Below are 19,793 nucleotides of genomic sequence, written 5' to 3'. Positions count from 1 at the left end.
ATAAATTCCAGTTTGTTCTCTAATAAACATGCAAGACACATAATAAACCAAGACCTTCTTTTCCCAATCTTTGATCCAGCATTTTTTGGTTCTAAGTGCTGAATCCCTTCTAATTGGAACATACTTGATTATAAAATACCACAAGAATGAAGGTTTGTTGGTTCTGGCAAATGTTAGAGATAGGTGCTAATCTCATTTTAGACAAAACAAAGAATTAATCTCTTTCACTTGCACTTTTAAACTGAAGCAACACATTAGAAAGAAAACAGAACTCTGAACTCTGATCTACTTGAAGCATTTATTACTTTACACAGAAAAGTATTAATTTTGAAGTCTAGCAGTTTTACCTTGCAACGTTGGACAAGTCAAGGTGTTTCTGGACTTCCAGTAACACTTCTCGGAAGAAACGCAACCGCTTTTCCTCAAACTGCTGGCACTGCTCAAATACCTGCTCCATGTTCTCCATATACTGAGGAGTAGCATTATCTAATTCTTTCAGTGACTTTTCATACTTCTCTTTTGTCTGGGGGTACAAAACCAAACTGTTAGCAATATATTTTATTGCTGCCCTGCAACACAGACCTATCAATGAAGTAATGGCCAAGGTTTAGACCAGAAGTTGCCAGACTGCAAACTCTTTTTCATTACCACTGTACCCAACTTAGGGCACAATGAGAATTATCTAAGTAAATTGCAGAAACAGTTACAATAAACCTCCAAGCCTCTTCTCTGGCTTTTTAAGAGAAACCATGACAAATGTTAATGTAACTCTAAAGATAAAAACCGAAGGAGTTACAGAGTAAATCAGAGCAGGAAGTCTTTCAAGTTATTGAAGGTATTTGGAGATCTTTCAAAGTGCTGTCTTTTCTCCTTTAGTAATTTACATAGTGTACTGTGAGTTATCACCAAACCCCCAAACATTGTGTACATCCTTGTGAACATAAATTGCATACACTGTGAGCTCAGCTAACAGATACAACCTCAGACTCTGCTCTAATTTACAGAAGTAGTCCACAGGCAGGAATTAAAAGATCCCAACTGATGCAACTTAACATTCCAGATCCGAGAAAAGCATTCTCAAAGGAAAAAGACATCACACATTAAAAACCTCTCAGTAGCAGCCCTCTGAAGAGATAAAGCAAACTGTGTAACAGAACAGCATTTATTTAAGTGGATTATATCAGCTTCATTTTTTAAAATATGCATTCTGCAGTCAAGAATGATGACATACGTAGTTGTCAGCAAGTTTTAGGAATCTGTATCTCAGATTCTTGAGTGAAATAGCGCAGTTCTCACTAGTAAATAAGTAGAACTCTGCCCTAGAAGTTTGCTGGCTTACTGTGCTTAGCTCCCTGCTGAAAGTACTTAAATGAAATAGAGGCCATACATTATTCATCCTCAGAGAAGAAAAATTTGGCAAGAACACATTTTTGGTAGAAAACTAAACTTTGGTACAGAACTGGAACTGACAGAGAGCTATGTGAACTGGTGTTCACAGCACATTCAGGAGGGGAAAAGAGCTTAAATATGCACAAGCTATAGGTCAAAAAACATTCAGTATACCTTTAGTACATCTTGTTTGCTTCTCTCCACTTTGTCTTGTAATTTCTTGAGTTGTTCAGGATTCAGTGCTGGATCAGCTTTGCTGTTTGTTTCTCTGGATATAGCCAGTTTCTCCTCCTTGCAGGCAGCATGATAAGCTTTCTTTGCAGCTTCCACCTACAAAAGCGATTTGAGTCTTTGCATCTGGAACAGTCTACAGCAACCATAAAATCTTAGCCATAAAATCATGTTGCAATGAAGAAATGGTTAGGTTTTGTTTTCAGGATGATTTTTCTATTTTTGGGAGAGGGGGAAATTGTTTTCATTTAGGCCAAAGAATAAACAACATGTAAGAATCAATGTAAGGAATTCTTTCACCATACAAGAAATGTCACTCATACAGCTTAGAGAAGTGTTGAACAGGCTCAACAGAAGGTTTACAGAAAGTCCCCAACTAAACATTTCTCACTCATGCCCATGTTCACCTGCTCCCTTTTCTTCTACCAACCTGTTATTTAAGAATAATGTTATATGAGAGGGGGGGAAAACCCACAAATACATTTTCCCTCATTTATTTGAGCAATTAATAACTTTCAATTGCATGAAATAAGATACTGTTAAAATGATAGCTTAAATTTCACTTTTCCCAGATTTTCACTGAATTCACCAAGATTAGGAGAGATCAAGATAAAAATATTTATTTTTCAGAAGAGGACAGAAAGCAAGAGATCTTTAAGAGAAAGGAGGGTCCAGCAGAAAGAACAGGGAGTTTACTCCCTTATAGAGATTTGAAACATTAGTATATTATAACACAGGATAGCTAATACATAATCTACTGCTGTACCTCTTTTAGCTTTTTTGCCCAGGGTTTCTGAGCTTTCCTAAATCCATCTTCTGCTTCTTTGGTTTCCTTAAATCCTCCCATCATTTGCTTATGAAAGGCTTCCTTCTGCCAGTTCTTGATTTTTTCAAAATCTTCATTCATCAGTGAACCTTTTACTTCTAGATGTAGTTCACTCACTTTTTCAGCTTCTGACATAAAAGCACACCAAGCCCTTTCTACTGTTCCATACTGTGGGCCTAAACACAACAAAAAGTGTCATTCTCAGTAACCATTACCCACATGGAACTTATATTCCCAAGAAACTACCTGAAACTATTGACTTATATTCACTTGTAAACAGCAATGCTGATGCAAATCTAGAAAAGAGAACAATTTATTTTCACATAAATTTAGAGTATTACAAACTTTTAAGCCTGAAAAAATAATATTAATTTAGTCTGGAGTCCTTACCCCTGTACCACAGTTCTCAGTATTCCACATGTGAGCTCCCCTTTGAACTGCCTTCAGTTTCTCAACATAATTTTGGAAGGGCGAATAACCATGGAAGGATAAACTATTGCAGAATATATTAAATATTATCACCTTAGCCTTCCATTAGAGCAATGCCTAGGTCTTTAATTACCAGTCTTTCCCCCACAGTCACTGCCCCCTTGTTATTCAGAATCCCTTTTCAAACTTTACTGGTAATTATCTAGAAACAGACAGTTCTCTAGAACATAACTCAGTACTGGAGGCAAGATTCATCTGCTTCAGCAAGAAGGAAGCAAACTTGCAAAAGAGCAGGGCTTTGCTTGGTCGGGTTTTTATCCAAAAAAGCTTGGTTATTTGTCACATTACTGAGCCTCTTGCAAAAACTCCATTATAGGCTAAAACATACAGTATTTCTACTTTGTACTTACCAAAACAAAGAAATACAGAAACATTTTTTTTCCATTTGAGAAAGTTGTCAGAGTTCAAACTCAGCATTACCTTTCTCCACAAGTTGCTTCCATCTTTTAGCCCATTCTGTGAGCTGCTGAGCATACACCTTCTCTATCCGTGCCCGTTCATGAATACAATTCATGAGATCATTGCAAAGTCTGTGGCCATCATCAATTCGTTTTACTGTCCTCTTGTAATTTCCAACCTACCAAGAGACAAAGACTTAATTCCTGACTGAAAGCTCTGAAAACAAGAGAAATCTCTAATTAACAGAAATACTGTAAACTAAGAGTAAGACAATACAGCAGGAAAATCAATTATGGAATCAGGTTCATTCATCTTAAATCAATTAATCATAAAACCTAACTAAAACATTAAAATTAATCATAAATTATTCATAAGACCTAACTGCAACAATGCAGCACAGGCTACGAGTTCCCCTGTAAAAGAAAGTTGGTAATTTAAAAAGTGAAAGCTTTATTATATTTTACTAAGTCTGCAATGTAATCATGGGCAGTCACCACAATTGTTCTGCATTATTATTTCTTGTTTATGTTCTAGATAGTGGAGAAAATTAAAAGAAATAATAGAGTATACTTTCCCTCTTCAATATTCATTATCAAGTACCTAATACCTTAATTTTATGCTGTGTTTTCAGGATTAATAAAACTGCAGAGACATGCAAAGGAGCATTGCAACATCTCTATCAACCATATTAATAGTTTTTAAGAATGCAGTCACTGCTGAAAAACCAGATAGCGATTATTTCCAAAGCATGCTCTAGAATTTAATGTGAGAAGATACTGACAGCAGTGATGTGGAGTTACCATACTTAGAATTGTAAATACTAAAGAAAAAACCCCCCACAGTTGCTCAGTGTACAAGCTATAATAAAATGAGGACATGAAGCAAAATGTACACTATATAATGAACATCCATTATATAATTAACACTCCCCTTTCACTTTTGTGCACACAGCAACATGGAATAACAAATCTAAATGTCTGAAAGGGAAAAAAGCCTTACACTGCTCCCAGAGTAACATTTCCACTGAATTCAAGGTCACTCAGGCTGGCTTTTGTAAACATTAAACAAGACCTAAGAGCTCTGTTAAGAGAACTTGCACAAGCTATTAAATATCACAGCCAGTTTCTTATCTGCCCAAACTACCTGACTGAAAAACAAAGATTAGCAGCAAGGCAGTAGATTAAATATTCAAATACTCAAAGCATGTTAGTCATTTTTGCATTTGAATCATATCTGCTTCACATCTGACAGAGAAAAACAGTATATAGGGGAATACTCTTAAAAGGGGAAAAAAATCCCTATACTAAGTGCTGGAGGAATAAATGACTATGCTATAAATACAGACATATGCTAGGTCTTCTCATTAAATCTGGGAAAAAAAATCAAAACCATCAATGACATGACAAAGCCATTTCTCTTAGTGGCTTCAAAGAATTCATCTGAGCATGTTTTTTGGTTTGGACTGGATCCATTTCAACAGATCAAAGGAATTTAGTTAGCATCTAAGTAAGCCATTAGTTAGCAGTCCCTGATTTGTCTAAATCACGTAAACAAATGCATACACACACCCCCTGCCCATTTAAACATAAGCCACAATATAACTGAAGACAAGAAGCTACCAGAGAGAGTCAATGCATCCATGTCAACTAATTGCATCTATTACCAAGAAAGTATGAAAAATAACCTTCTATTTTCAGGAGAAATGGAAATGGAGAAGTAGGCAGTTATACATACGTAATCAAAGTGTTAAGGGAATTAAACACCTCCAAGAACACCTACAATCTTTGTAATGAAAGACAAATCATTCATCTGCTCAAAATTACTCCAGCTGTAGGTTCACAATCAAGCACACTTTCGAAACAGGTTATGTTAGCTTGGCACAACTACTGAAGCCTTACATTAGCATCCATTTGTGTTTCCAGTTATGAGCCCAGGGATTTATGTCTGTAGCACGAACATTTCCTTTCATAAATTCTCACTATTAAATTACCTTTTTAAATGGTAATATTGAATGAGAGCTGGCTGCCTTTCATTCTGAGCAAACTCTAACCTCATGGTAGCACACCAAGCAGTTGCCAAATTTCATGCAGGTATTCCAAGAACTGAACTGAGCTAAACTGTGACCATTCACTGTTATCACATAAGGGCACCTTTAAAGAGCTGCATGCACACCACAGATAATTCACCCACCATCTCCTTCTCCTCCTCCTCACAGAAGGACTGAAGGAACTCGGCACCACACTTTAGAATCAGTATAAAGAGGAACCAGGCCTACAATACTAGAAAATAACCTGGTATTGCAAAGAAAGCCTTTTATACTGAAATTTGCCCTATCAGGAATGCTAGAATTTTGGAAATACAGCATTTTTTCTGTGTTTCATGACAGAGAACATAAGTTATATAACTTGGCAGGTAACATTTTGAAAACCTAGTGGTTTCTTTTAAAAATTGCATTTTAAGTTAGGGACACTGCAATGACACATTTTAGAGATGTAGAATGTGCAGCTTATCATTGCAGGAGATAAGATTTGAGACACAAGGTCCTTAGGCCACAGAGTCAAGTAAAGGGAAAAGAAGTTCAGTCTTTAGGTTGTCAAGGAACTACTAGATTAACTGTAGAGAAGTTAAAACAATAATTGAAAAACCTAGAAACACACTCAAGACACCCTGAACTCTGAAAAACATGATCTTATACATTGTTTATTCAAGACTCTTTTCTCCAGTTTCTGAGGTAAATGGCAAACATTCTGCAAGACTTCCCCCTTCCCCTTCACAAGAAGTATTTGAGCAAATTAAAAATGAAGAATTCTTTTATTTGTAGCAACTCACCCCAGGAACAACACAAGAAAAAAAAAATCCTGTGCTTCTTTGTTTCAGTCAGAGCCATTTTACATAATGCCTGGCAATTTTCAGATTTCTCAATTAGCCCTATATAGTACATGAACATATATAATTTTGCTAGTTAGAATAATTTCCTGATCATTCTGAGCATTGCACTATTTCTTGCTAAACAGAGAGCAAACAACTAAGACATGAAGTTATGACATGAAGATCTAAGTCTTCATGTCCTACACATAAAATATTTGTTTCAGAAGGGTAAATTGTAAGACTACAAACTTTCTTAGCATTTCAAGTAGAAAAATAGATATTAAAAAACTATAACCCCACTTTCATTTTAATATCAACAATACATCCATCTGAAAGAGATAGTTTATTACATGATATCAAATTCACTCACTGTTTACCCTTAGTTCTCAGAAACACTTCAAAAGGAAATAACCAAGAGTTTATTTCTTCAAAATACCATTATAATGGTCACTTTTTAAATGTAATCAGTTCATTCCAAGAAAATTGTGGTTCATAGTTTTGTGTCACTCTTCCTACCTCTTCTAATTTGAATTAACCATCAGTTTTAACCCTCTTCCACTGCAAAAAATACTGAGCTTTGCTGCTAATAAATCTCAGTTGATCCTATTTTGCCCCATTTATCTCTTACAGGCACTATAGATGCTGTCATGTCTCCATTTAGCTTAACCAAGAAAGCATTCCTTCTGATTTTATCATTTTCTCTCAGGCATGAGCACAGCAATGTCACCTCAAATCCTCTGCCAAAAACTAAGATTTACGGAATCTGCAAGGTCCAGAAAAAACCACAGAGGCATCCTCTGATGAGGCATTGATCATCCTGTAGTTGGCAGTGCAGGCAGCTTGCCTTTTACCAAGGGAGCCAAGCACTGACACCGATAGGATCTTTAGTGGGAATTTATCTTAAGAGTTTGCAACCTCATTATTCTACAATTTCACAGCACTAAACACAAGGGGAGAGTCTTAAATTATGTTGGCTCCTTCACCACAACTGTTAGACTCTTTTTTTTATTTTAAGGCATATTCATAGAGCAGCACAAAAGCCTAGAGTGTTAAACACACCTTGCAGGTTTTTCTGGTACACTGAGAGAAAAAAGAAAAGTATTTTCATTTGTTAGCAGCCCAGAAGGTGGCAAACATTCAGCTATTGCTAAACTCCTATTAGGTAATTTCAGCATACCACGACAAACATTATACCATAAATACTTCAGGGGCTTCAAATGCCTGCAGATAGATTTGTCAACTCTTTTTGCAAGCTTGCAGAGCTTATTCATTACAAATCAGCCTTTATGAACTGGAACCATTCAAAAGAAAGTCAACAAGGTATTTTTAGGGACAAATACTCCTAGGCATGAAACAGAATAATAAGCTTTAAATGTTCATAGTCAAACCCACACATACCAATGGCCAACACAGGGACACACACTATTTCCAGCATTCCATTTAACCATGAGGAAAATTTTTTTCCAGCTACGTCAAACGAGAAGTTTCCAAACATTTCAACCAGCTTAAACATCTACAACCACTGTGTGGTTTTTAGAAATAAGAATAATTATCTTGGTGCATAATTAGCACACACAGTCCAAGTACCTGTGAGCATTAGCTCTGAGTAAGTTTAAGTTTATCCATATAAATTCACCCCTGGTTACAAGAAAAATCCTGAGGAAGCTCTTAAACACACAAAAAAAAATCTTAAGCCAAATACACCACTAAAGCAAACACTGGCAATATAAATGAAAAATATTCCATTGCTCAAAGTTAGGAGGAGATTTAAAAAACAACTATGTGACAGGAATCTACCATTGCAAAGTCCAAATATTTTTATCCAGAATGTTGCATTTGGGTCTTGCTTTGGTTGGTTGGGGTTTTTGTTTTGGGAAGGAGTTTTTTAGTTGTTTTGTTGGTTTTTTATGTGATTAGGAGGGGGCAGGGGACAATGGCAATGCAAACAGAGGCCAAATTTAATTCATCCATACTACACAGGGGATCAACTTCCACTTTGAGAGGTTGAAAGTCTTATATTGCTATTGGATTCTCAGCAAATCCTTCAGAATGCAACAAAAGCCCTGTGTTCAGCACTTCAGAATGCACACCAGGTCCTGTCCTCCAAGGGAACCACTCACAGGGCTAAAATAATCTCAGCTGCAGGTTTAGCAGCTGTTCAGTGACTATTTCTGTGTGGGTAAGTAGGTGTTTGAAACACCCCTGCAATAAATGGGCTCCGTATTGCTGATGTAAGCAGAAAGTCAGGGAAATAAGGAAGCACACAGTCTCTGAGGGACCTAGAGCTCATTTAAAGTAAGTGCCTCTACAGGCAGGGTAGCTGCTCCTTTTGATGTCTTACCTTGCAAGATATACATATGCTTCCTTTGGTCTCTAGGAACACTCAGTCATTGGCTTCCTTACCTTCACAGGTATGTAACTGAACAAGAGCATTGGTCTCATCTTGCCCAAGGCATTTTTTTTATAATAGATCCCTTATAGTGATTACCAGCATAAGGCTGGAGCTTAATAAACAGAAAGCAAACTTTATGATGCATTTTGTTAATTATTAATATACCAAATTCCTTCACAGACATTCCAAACTACTCCAGTAGGACAAAGCCAATAGGTCTCATGCCCACTTCTCATGTTTAACTGAAGCAACACAATGTTGGAACTAACTAGTTTTTGGACTGGTCTATTTTTGGATGCAGAAAGTCCCCCAGATGATTATGATGCATTTACAGCAGTCATGCAAATGCTAAAACTCCATATAATAGATGAGAAAGAAATAGAAAGGCTTTCAAACCATACCTTTTCCACTTTCCCTTGGAAAACCTGCTGCCACCCTGCTTCAGGCTATCAGCAATAACCTTTGATTACCCAGAGCACATCATCCTTGTCAGCTAATTAACACAGATGAAGGAATACCTTCTTAGAGCATATCAGCAAGATTCCTCAGTCTCTAGGATTTCTGCACCCAGAGAGAGTCATGAGCTTAACCAGACACACCAAGGTATATTGAGGCTTGACAGAAAAATAAATTAGCAGAGTGAAATTTCCACCTCTTAGGTAATTTAAGACACTAGTACAACTGAAACTTTGATTAAATCCTCCAGTGCTATTGTGGAAATTACTCTTCAGAAAGTATTTTCTTAGTATTTTGCAATTCTTTGTTCTCTAAGCAAGGTGTATCAAAATTCTTTGACTCCTAAAGTACTTTTATTGACTAAACGCCTAAAGAAATTAGGAGAAAAAAAAGGATTTGTTCTACTGAAAAGGATTTGTCATCCTGCTAGAAGACAAAAAGCCTTAAAGTAGTATCTTGGGTTTACCAAATACCACTTCAATTTAATTACGAAAGCTGCTGATTTTTCTTTGGCACGCTTAACAAACATATAATTCTGAAAGCCTGTTTTTTTGACTCATATCAGCTGTTCTGATACAAGATACTACCCCTGCCTAAGCCTTGACCTACCCACATTTTTTGACTGCCAGATCTACAGTAAGCTATCACCATGAACACAAGTTCAAACAGCAACTTCTCCAATTCCCTTTCAACAAGACAGCAATTTCCCAACCACAAATCAGAACCTGATAACAATATCTGTGTTGTAATAAAAACTACTAACCTTTAGAGGAAACCAGTTACTATTTGTATTGTATTTCCAGCACTGAACTTAACTCTCAGTGCCAGAACTGGAAATTTCCATGAACAGTATTGAAATAGCAACTTAATAAAAAAAGTTTAACAGATTAAGTAACCTGCACTGAACTGCTCCATGAACAGTCTGAGCATATGCAATCTGACAAGGTTAGAGTAGTCAATCTACTACCGGGCAATTACAGACTCCAGATTTACATTTTTTAGTAAGAAACCATAGCAAAGGCAGTGACCTTCCAAAAGAAACCAAAGCCTTCTAAAGTCAGCAAACTGATAGAGAACAAAGTGTTTCATGTCCTAAAGACAATGAAATTTCTGTCAACAGCAATGGCAAAAGCTTTGAAGTTCACTTATCAACATTTTATTAGGTACAGTTCTCATCAGCTCAACAGAACAACCAACTTTCAACAACTGAAAATGCTTTAGTTTCAATAGATATACAGTGAGCAAAAAACAGCTTTGACAATCAGTTTTTCAGCTAGGTTCCAGACACCTTATTCTTTCCCAAATGCCTTTAAGAAAAAGATGGGCTTTGCAGCAGAGTTCAAAGGTAAACAAATCTGAGCTATTTTGGAGTGTGAGGGAACAAACTTGAAAGCTCACCTTGCCAGATTCACACTTCTGTGCCACAGCCAAGTTCAAATACATTCACTGCTTTCAGCTGTGGCACTAAAACATATCAAGGTGGCTTTTAACAAACTGCAAGCTGACTTTGAAAACAAAGAAAAAATTTACTGTGTCAAAAATCTTGAAAAACCTCTAACAAGAGCATAAATGTCAGAATCCATAGCAACTAAATAACTTCCAAACTGATTAGGAGTTCTTTACTTCCTGTCACCTGAGCCATGAAGCACTCAGCTGGCATTCCAGAGGCACCACAGCTTTTCTAATCAAATCAAACAGAATACATTGATCAAAGCTGTTTAACCCTTTAGAGAAAGATTAAGACCAGAATTCAAAGTTGCAGTCTTCAGAAACAAACCAACCAATTCAGAACATATAGAAAAGAATGGGTTTTAGACTAAAATGCAGTCAAATTTAGTTTGGATAGATGACTCCAAACAAGAAGTATCATGGAATGGCTTGGATTGGAAGGGATGTTAAACATCGTCCAGTTCTACCCCCCTGCCATGGGCAGGGACACCTTCCACTGTCCCAGCTTGCTCAGAGCCCCATCCAGCCTGGCCTTGGACACTGCCAGGGATGAGACACAGCTCCTCTGGGCAATCTGTGCCAGGGCCTCACCGTCCTCACAGGGAACAATTTCTTCCTGATATCCAATTTAAACCTTTTTTCTGTCAGTGTGAAGCCATTCCCCCTTGTCCTGTCACCCCAGGCCCTTGTCAAGAGTCTCTCCCCCTTTTTCCTGTGGGTTCCCTTCAGGCACTGGAAGGCCACAAGGAGGTCACCCCAAAGCCTTCTCTTCTCCAGGCTGAACAATCCCAATTCCCTCAGCCTTTCCTCCCAGCAGAGCTGCTCCATCCCTCTGATCCCCTTGGTGTCCCTGCTCTGGCCTGGCTCCAGCAGCTCCCTGTCCATCCTGTGCTGGCCCCAGGGCTGGATGCAGCCCTGCAGGGGGGGCTGAGCAGAGCGGGGCAGAGGGGCAGAATCCCCCCTGCCCTGCTGCCCTGGGGCTCTGGGTGCAGCCCAGCACAGGGGAGTTCTGGGTTGGGGCAGGGCCAGCTCTCACCCACAGTGCCCCCAAGTCCTTCTGCCAGGGCTGCTCCATCTGCTCATCCACTGCCTGTGTCCATCACACAGAGGGATGTGCCCAAGACAGGGGCAGCACCAGCACCTGGTCTGGTTAAACCTCATGAGATTCCCATGGGCCACTGCTTGAGCTTGTCCAGGTCCCTCTGGATTGTCACTGCACCCTCAACTTGGTGTCATCTGCAAAGCTGCTGGAGGTGCCCTCGATCCCTCTATGCCATTAATGAAGATATTAAATACTGGTCCCAGTATGGACCCCTGAGGGACACCACTTTTAACCAATGTCCACTGGAATTCTGAGCCATTGACTGCTTCTCTCTGGATGCAGCCACCCAACTAATTCCTTTTCCATCCAGCAATCCACCCACAGAATCCATGTCTCCCCAGCTTGGAGAGAAGGATGTTATGAGGGACCATGTCAAAGGTTTTACAGCAATCCGCATAAATTGCATCTGTACCCTTTCTCTTGCCCACTGATAGAGCCGCTCCACTAGAAAAGGTCACAAGGTTGGTCATGCAAGATTTGCCCTTGGTTGCCTCAAATCACCTCCCTGCCCTCCTTGTGCCTTATCAGAGCTTCTAAGAGAGTCTGTCCCATGATCCTTCCCAGGCACAGAGGTGAGTTTGACAGGTCAGTAGTTACCAGAGTCCTCTTTCCCACCCCTTTTAAAGCCAGGTACAATGTTTCCTGTCACCTGGAATTTCACCTGATTGCCATGGCTTTCCAAGCATCATTTCAACAAGAACAATCTTTATGACTATACATCAAAAAAGAGAAAGCACAGAAAAACCTATAAGGAAACCAACTGATTGCAATACAGAAGTCTAACATTTCCTTATCCAAGGATAAAGAAAGGTATGCTCATGCATTATACATTAGTCTACTCACACTGCTTATGAAACAGACTGCAGTCCTGACCTTTTGGAAAGAATACACAGGTCCAAGGAAACAGACTTAAGTAGTAGTGTTTACAAAATGATGTAAAATATGTCACAAACAGCACAAACACAAATAAGCCACCTATAATAAGTATCAAGTACATTTAAACAAACCTTCATGAAGGCACTAATTTAAGGTAATTGCCATTTCTGATCATACTTTATTGGATTTAATTCTTTGAAATTTTCTGTAAACTATGATTATGTTTGGACAAATTTGAACTCATTCACTCAGCTTTTATGCTTCCAGACATGATTATTTGATGGAAGACAACAGCTTGGTACAGAACAGCCAGCCAGAAATCACGTTCTACTGCCAAGTATAGGATGCACAACACACATCAAAATATCCCAACACACATCAAAATATCCCTCCAGAATTCTTTTTTCCTGACTGCCTCATTTTATTTTGAAACACTTCTAGCAAGCAAGACTGCTCAGGACATTGCCTCAGCACATAACAAACCACACAGTAAAACTGAATTTGGAAGGACCCTCTGGAGATCAGGTAGCTCAATCCCCTGCTCAGAGCAGGTGTGATAGCTCAGATTGCTCAGGATCACAGCCAGTTGAGAGACACCTCCAAGAGCAGTAGTTCACAGGGTTCTCCTTTCTACCCCTTTTAAAGCCAGGTACAATGTTTCACTCTTTCCTGTCACCTGGAATTTCACCTGATTGCCATGGCTTTCCAATTATCATTTTAACAAGAACAATCTTTGTTGTTATACATCAAATGGTCCCACAGCTTGTCTGCAGTCATCCTACAAAGCACCCCTACAACAAAAGGGGTCAAGGCTTAAAAGAGTGATTTTAAAAGAACTTATTTATAAAGAAGACAAATATATCTAACATAACAGTAATCATCTTCTCAAAAAAACTGTACTCAACAGATCCTCACTAGCATTAGGCCTTTTACAGAATATACTGAAAAAAACATGAGAGATCTGCATCAAAATGTATGTTGTCACCACAAACAGCACAGTTTAGCAGTTTAGAAAAGCTTACATTTCAAAGTACAATATCAGGTCACCAAAATCAAGCTGTCTAACATAGGTACCTGGTAAATTCAGACAGATTCTCCTAAGCCATTTTCATGTTTGCTATAGTTCAAACTCAAAAGAGTTCCCTCTCAAATGGTAGAAGTTTGTCCTGCTGAATACACTAATTTGGACAGTGTGCTTACCTCCAATTGTGTCAGTATTGACACTGCCAAACCTTTCTTTTTACTCAAAGGAAAAGACTTGTTTTTGTAAAAGTGTCTCTGCTTTATGAATTTTCCTTTCTTCAGGGCTTAAATTATCACAGCATCTGAAAGTCTCTGTCAGATTGGGGCAGCACAAATTGCTGATATTATGAAGTACTTCATATTATCTTTCTGTATGTATGCTTTTACACTGAGATAAGAATAACTTGTCTCAAGAAAGTTTATACTTATATCTAGATACAAACAGGAGACAGGCAGTACCTCCACACAGTATCTTACTTCTCTAATTTATGTACACTTAAGAGTAGCTTGGAACTGTTACTTCAGATTTAACACTGATCATTTTAAAAGCTACTCACATATGGCCTTCCTTGACAATAAAAATTGACAAAGGTTCAATTTTGTATTCCATACCATACCCAAGTGGATGATCCTCAAGTTTGTGCCCATTAAAGCCCTCAAAAGAAATAGGTCAAAATCTAAAAGGTAATTTCTACCCTGAAGGCTATTTCTGCAGATCACAATAACCAATATGTCTTGTATTGCAGCTCTCGCCACAATTTACAGTGCACAAAAATCAGATTTTCTACAACACGAGTAAAAAATAAAATTAAAATATTGAACAGAACATTTCGATTACCTCCCAGAAGCTATCACTAGAAACTTCTACTCCAACGGAATCATCATATGAGCCAGACATTGTTATATATGAAGAGCTTGTAAGTATTCAGAGCTTAAACACCTTCAGAATCTGTAAAAAAAGAAAAAAAATATGAGCATTATTAATGAAGTGAAGTTTTGAAGTTATGAAAAAAAAATTATGTTAAGCAACTTCATTCAGTATTTTGATATCTAAAGATGCCAAATAAAAACAAGAGGTAACCACACAGGGCATTTTGGAACAGAAAACTTCTACCATGCAGTTTGTGGCTCTTATATATTGGTTGTCCATAAAACACTCAATGCATCTGCTTATATCACATTTCACTAGACTCTTGAGTTAATTTAATGATAAAATTTCCTATCATAACCCTAAGAAAAGATTGAGCAGTGAGATGCTTACTCATTAACTACTCCACTTTCAAAGCATTCCTACAAGACAATCAGCTGACCTTTGCTTCCGCAACAATAACCTGCACTGAGTCCTATTCCTTTTCCACTGGAAATCTGTTATACAATGAAACCCACTGGAAATATTTAAGGCAAAAATTTGTTGATCTAAAGGAAAATAAATGTCCCCTTGTCATTGTTCTATTTTAGCAAAACAAACAAACAGAAAACCCATCAGCTCTGAATTCTGAGCTTTATTAGAAATAAGTCATTACCTTAAAAGTTCAGGCATTTTAACTTTTATAGACAGAGCTGCAATGAAGAAAAATATAATTTATCCTCATTGAAGCAGATGACTTTATGAATTACTAGGTATGAAAAAGGTTAGGATTACCCTAAACTAACATGCAAGATTAACATCAAAAACATTACTGAGACAAAAATCCAGGCACTTGCATCCACAAATGCAGTTTGTGGGCTGGAGACCAAGAGGTAGGAGAGAAAGGAAACAGATGCATCCCAAAACACACACACAAATCTCTGTCTGATCTCTGCAGATATTTCACCAGGTTCCCCTGTTTGGATGTCTCATGACAAGTTTAACTACTATCAGAGATATATACAGGTAAATAGATTTTACCACCCCTTGTGGGATGAATACTTTTATCAGTAGAATGTAAGTTGAAGCTCCCTCTCTTTTTTTTTTGCCTTCTCAATCTTACTTCCCCCTTAAAGTACCATAGCCCCTTCAAAAGGGGACTGAAAACATCTCCAAACCTGACCTTGCTGCCCAGTGGTTAGGACAAGCTACTGAGAGAAACAGCACTGAAAGCCTCCCAGGCAAGGAAAATTCAACATCAAACTGGCATTCCTGGAATAGACAGAGAATAACCATGCCATAAGGGTAGGCACTTGTTCATAACAAAACCCAGCTACTGAAACAAAATAGTTATTTGGACAGTTTAAGCACAAACGTAACAAAATTACTCTGGCTGGGAAGACAAGATGTTTCTCCTTATCAGTTTTTCATCCAATTCATTTACATAATGTAATTCACAAAAAGCTTACATAACCTTAAAGCTGAATATGGAACAAAAAACCACAAGAGGTACATCAATTGTTAGAATTCGAAGACAGCCAAAATATATTAAGGGTTTTACAAAATGGCAAACTAGAAAGGAAAATCCCATAGAGGCAAATTATTTTTACATATTAATGCAACAGTCTTCAAATTTTGTTATTAGTAATTACCAAAAAAACAGCTTTTCCACCTGTGCTTTTACTGAGCCAAGAGGGAAAAGTTTAAACACTATGCAATTGACAGTTTCTCTAGCAGCACACCTTTACATGGAATGTGTTCTTTCCAGATACATTTTGTCCCTTACAATTTTTACAATACATTCAGGATAGCAAAGATTACATCTGTGATAACACAAGTGTATTTTTCCACATCCTTTTTCAGACAGCTATAAAGCAGTATAAGGAGGAAACCGAACTGCAGTAAGCTTGCAACTAGCTGGACCAATTCATAAAAATAGTTTAAAATTAAACAGCCAGGCATGCCATGCAGAACAAGGCAGGAATGAGGTTCCGAAGGTTGTCAGGAAGGGTTAGGGCAGTTTTTCTCCTCTACATCAAGATCTTTGAACCAAAGTGTTCACTGCCATTTGGAAGAGATCTGTCAGACAGCTGGAGAGCTGTTGTTTTCAGCAATTTGGAAGAACAAACTCTGAAGTATAAACTTAGAGGAAAGTTTCAGCCCATCCCATCCAGTCATCCATCCCACTCTCCCAAACCACACTAGCAGTATTTTTTATTTTTTCCCTCCAAATATGGATAAAAAAGACAATGAAAGTGTTATGAAGTAATAATACAGTGTCCACTTACCTTTAACAAAATAGCTTAAACTATATCATTCCTACAAATTTACTCTGAAAAGTTACATGGAAAGATTGAAAAAGTTCAAACACAGGAACATTTTCTTAAATGAAGAAACAGGTTGTGGTGACTGGATTTTTAAAAAACCCTTTTATTCCTCCTCAACTAGAACTACATAATACATGGAGTTATCCTTTTTTTCCATAGAAGCATTAAAACTATCAGCACTCAGGAAATACTGATGGAATTAAGGTTTTAATATGCCAAATACTGTGCTGTGAGAAAGTATGAGCAAGCGCATTTAGGGAAACATTGTGAAGTCATAGCAACAACTAGTACAGAAAAACACTGTTTTTACAGCCCTACTTAAAAATAAACTGTATACTGAGATAGGAATATTAAGTGGTATGAGTCATACTACTCTCACAAAATAGAATTATTACAGAAGCCAGGCCTCTAGCACATTTTTTGTCAGGGTTTGGTCCTCCCATCCTCCAAGTGAATTTGCAGAGATTTCACAAGTAAAGTTCATTGCACTTTTTTTTTTGTTGTTTTTCAAGGTCTTCCATTTTACTATAAAAGAAAACCTATGAACAACTACAGATGTCACTTAAAATCTAGAAAATTTAGATGGATACACCAAGAAAGATGAGTTCTGCACAGATTCTCCACAAGCGATCACCTACATCTCACAGAGTTGGGGGCTCTCTGGTCAGCTGGATTGCAGCAGAACCAATAACTCCACAGGAAAGCACAGTGCCACACCCACTTCCTATGTTCTCACAACAGTTTAGCTTCACCCACTTTTGTTCTTCTCATTCCACAACTCCAGGCACATCTCTTTAGCACCTTTTTCTTGTCCCCCAACTGCTAAGCAAACAGTAGCACAGCGCTACAGCCACCAAAAAAAGCAGCCCAGAGAAAGCCTTACCAGTTCAGAGCCCCTGCTGCCTTTTGTCACAAGCACACTTTAGCCACAAGAGCTTATTATATAGGCTAAAAATAAATCACAAAGTCCAAGTGCAGAAAGTAACTCCATCTTAAACAGTACATAGTGTAATAGCTACAGGAATGATGCAAACAAACAAGGCTTCGGTTTCTTGGCCCTGACTTTCAAGCAATTCTTGTAAATTGGGATACATTGATCTTTGCCACAAGGAAATGGACCTTAATAAATAAAGGTGGCTTTTTTTAAAGCTTCCTCTTAGGGAACATTCTAGCCATGCTTTACGCTACAGGCCTTGAATTTCTTCCTCACTGCTAGTGCCCCAGTGTGTGAAAAGAAGTGCTATAAACATCCTGAGAGCTTAACATACAAGGATTTTAGAAAATATTAACTAATAATAAGAAGCAGACCTTCAGATACCACATGCAAAAGCAGCTGAACACAAGATGCTGCCACGGCTCTCAAGAAGTTGGTTTTGATATTATTTTGAAAGCAATTTGCAAAATTCCTAGCTTTGTTCATGTTGAAACAATTTAATTTTTTTTTTTTTCTGTGCAATAAATGCACACTGTTAAGAAATAATATCCACTGAATCTCAAAATTTGTCTTAAGGCATCTTTCAACAGGAAGATGGGAAAAGGCTTTTAAAGAAATCCTTCAGTTAAACCCCCTCAGGCTTTTAATAACAAATAACTTTGATGAACTCTTACTGTGAAACAGGTAGGGTTGTTTAAAGTGAGATTTCAACATTCTGACTTCTTTTGGAAGATAATGTTTATTTTTAAATATATTTCACTATACTCAAAAAGACAGCATTAAAACAAAAAAATCTAATTACAGTCCCATGTACAATAGGCTGCTTTAAAGCATGGCAATCACTAAACTGTGGCCCTAGGTGACAAACTGGTCCACAACGGAGAAACATCTAAGAGTGACGCAACCTTCCAAGCATGATCAGCACAGGTTGCTCACGGCTTTCATGCAGATGGATCTTGAAAACCAGCAGGGATGGAGATGGCACAACCTCTCTGTGCAACCTATTCCAGTGATTAACTATCCTCAAGACGAGATACAGACGAAAAAAAAAAGAATCCATACTTAGAAAACCAAATGGTGTTGTCATGCATTTCCTCCAGAGACTCTACAGATACAAGCTGAGACACAAACAGTCTACCAGCCTCTAGAAGAGAAAAGCACCTGGTCACATTACCTTTTAAACTTATTTTTGGAATGACAGCATTTGTCACCATGGATCTGACTCTTCAAGATACCAAGTTTCATAACTAAGGAGTGATTTACTTATGTATAAGGACATGACTCAACTTCAATTAGCTGCTCCTAAGAATTTTCAGCTATAATATTTTTCCTTCTTATTCAGTGAATTCTCAGGTTTTCTTCCACACAGAATAGGAAGGAAACAAGACTTCCATGTACAGAAATAAATACTGTGAACTACAGTGGTTTGCTACCAAGTATACCTGCCATGAATATGCCCAATCTCATTCTCTGGTTAAATAAAGCAATTTAGATGTTACCTTCTTTTCTATTTTGTCCAAAGAACTTGCGCTATAAGAGTTCCCAATTTCTTCAGGGTTGGAATCTGTTTACTGTTTACATTGCTCCTCAATGCTGTGAAGTCTTCTAATTGCAATCAGTAGACATGACTGCATTTTTGTAACAGAAGTTAGGCCTTAGATTTTTAAAGGTAGAGTCTCAAATTGATGGCTTGGTTCTAGCTCTTCTTCAATCTATAAAATCGGCAGAATAGCACCCTCCTCCACAGGGATTTAACATAATCCATTAGTCTCCATGAAAAAAAAACAACTACAGCAACAAACACCAGAGAAAGGTCCATAAAAGGTTATTGAATCACTGTTTCATGGGGAATTCAGCCTCTATGTTATAGTTGGCAGAGCCATCCACCAAATGATTTTTGGAAAGAAGTTGACAGCAACCTATTTGGTGAACTGTGAGCACTAAAGGAAGGAATCTAGGAAATGCATGCTGTGTTACAGACTCTGCAAGCTTATTTCCTACCAGGCACACTCCTCTGAGACTGAGAGCAATGTTTATTCCTAGATTTTCTAGTTTGGATAACTGAATAATTTGCCACCTAGACATTTTTCAGTTAGCAAATGACATTAAATAACAAAAAGCTATCTGTTCATAGGAGCAATTCATAACCCTGAGTAACATAATGTCCTGGTTTAGGACAAATTAG

The 19,793-nt window shown here is 37.9% G+C and overlaps 1 protein-coding gene across 4 annotated transcripts in view; it reads right to left on the bottom strand.

Moving 5' to 3' along the window:
• The window catches only part of PACSIN2 (protein kinase C and casein kinase substrate in neurons 2), a 30,732-nt gene extending 11,605 nt beyond the window's left edge, over window positions 1–19,127 (bottom strand). The window contains exons 1-6 of one of the 4 annotated variants that reach the window (XM_041464753.1): window positions 19,108–19,127; window positions 14,339–14,449; window positions 3,356–3,512; window positions 2,387–2,622; window positions 1,564–1,719; window positions 348–523 (exon numbers count right to left, since the gene is read on the bottom strand). In XM_041464753.1, coding sequence (XP_041320687.1) covers window positions 348–523; window positions 1,564–1,719; window positions 2,387–2,622; window positions 3,356–3,512; window positions 14,339–14,398 — 785 coding nt within the window. In that variant the 5' untranslated portion in view covers window positions 14,399–14,449; window positions 19,108–19,127. Of the gene's footprint in view, window positions 1–347; window positions 524–1,563; window positions 1,720–2,386; window positions 2,623–3,355; window positions 3,513–14,338; window positions 14,450–15,023; window positions 15,048–15,530; window positions 15,600–19,107 lie in introns of those variants that run through there. The other 3 variants (XM_041464754.1, XM_041464750.1, XM_041464751.1) reach the window with 3 other exon arrangements.
• Window positions 19,128–19,793: the final 666 nt, after the last annotated feature.

Source organism: Pyrgilauda ruficollis, unplaced genomic scaffold, assembly GCF_017590135.1.
Source record: "Pyrgilauda ruficollis isolate IOZ18807 unplaced genomic scaffold, ASM1759013v1 scaffold183, whole genome shotgun sequence".
Lineage (NCBI taxonomy): Eukaryota > Metazoa > Chordata > Aves > Passeriformes > Passeridae > Pyrgilauda > Pyrgilauda ruficollis.
Note: the sequence above shows the minus strand (reverse complement) of the source record. Positions and strands in the feature narration are given on the sequence as shown.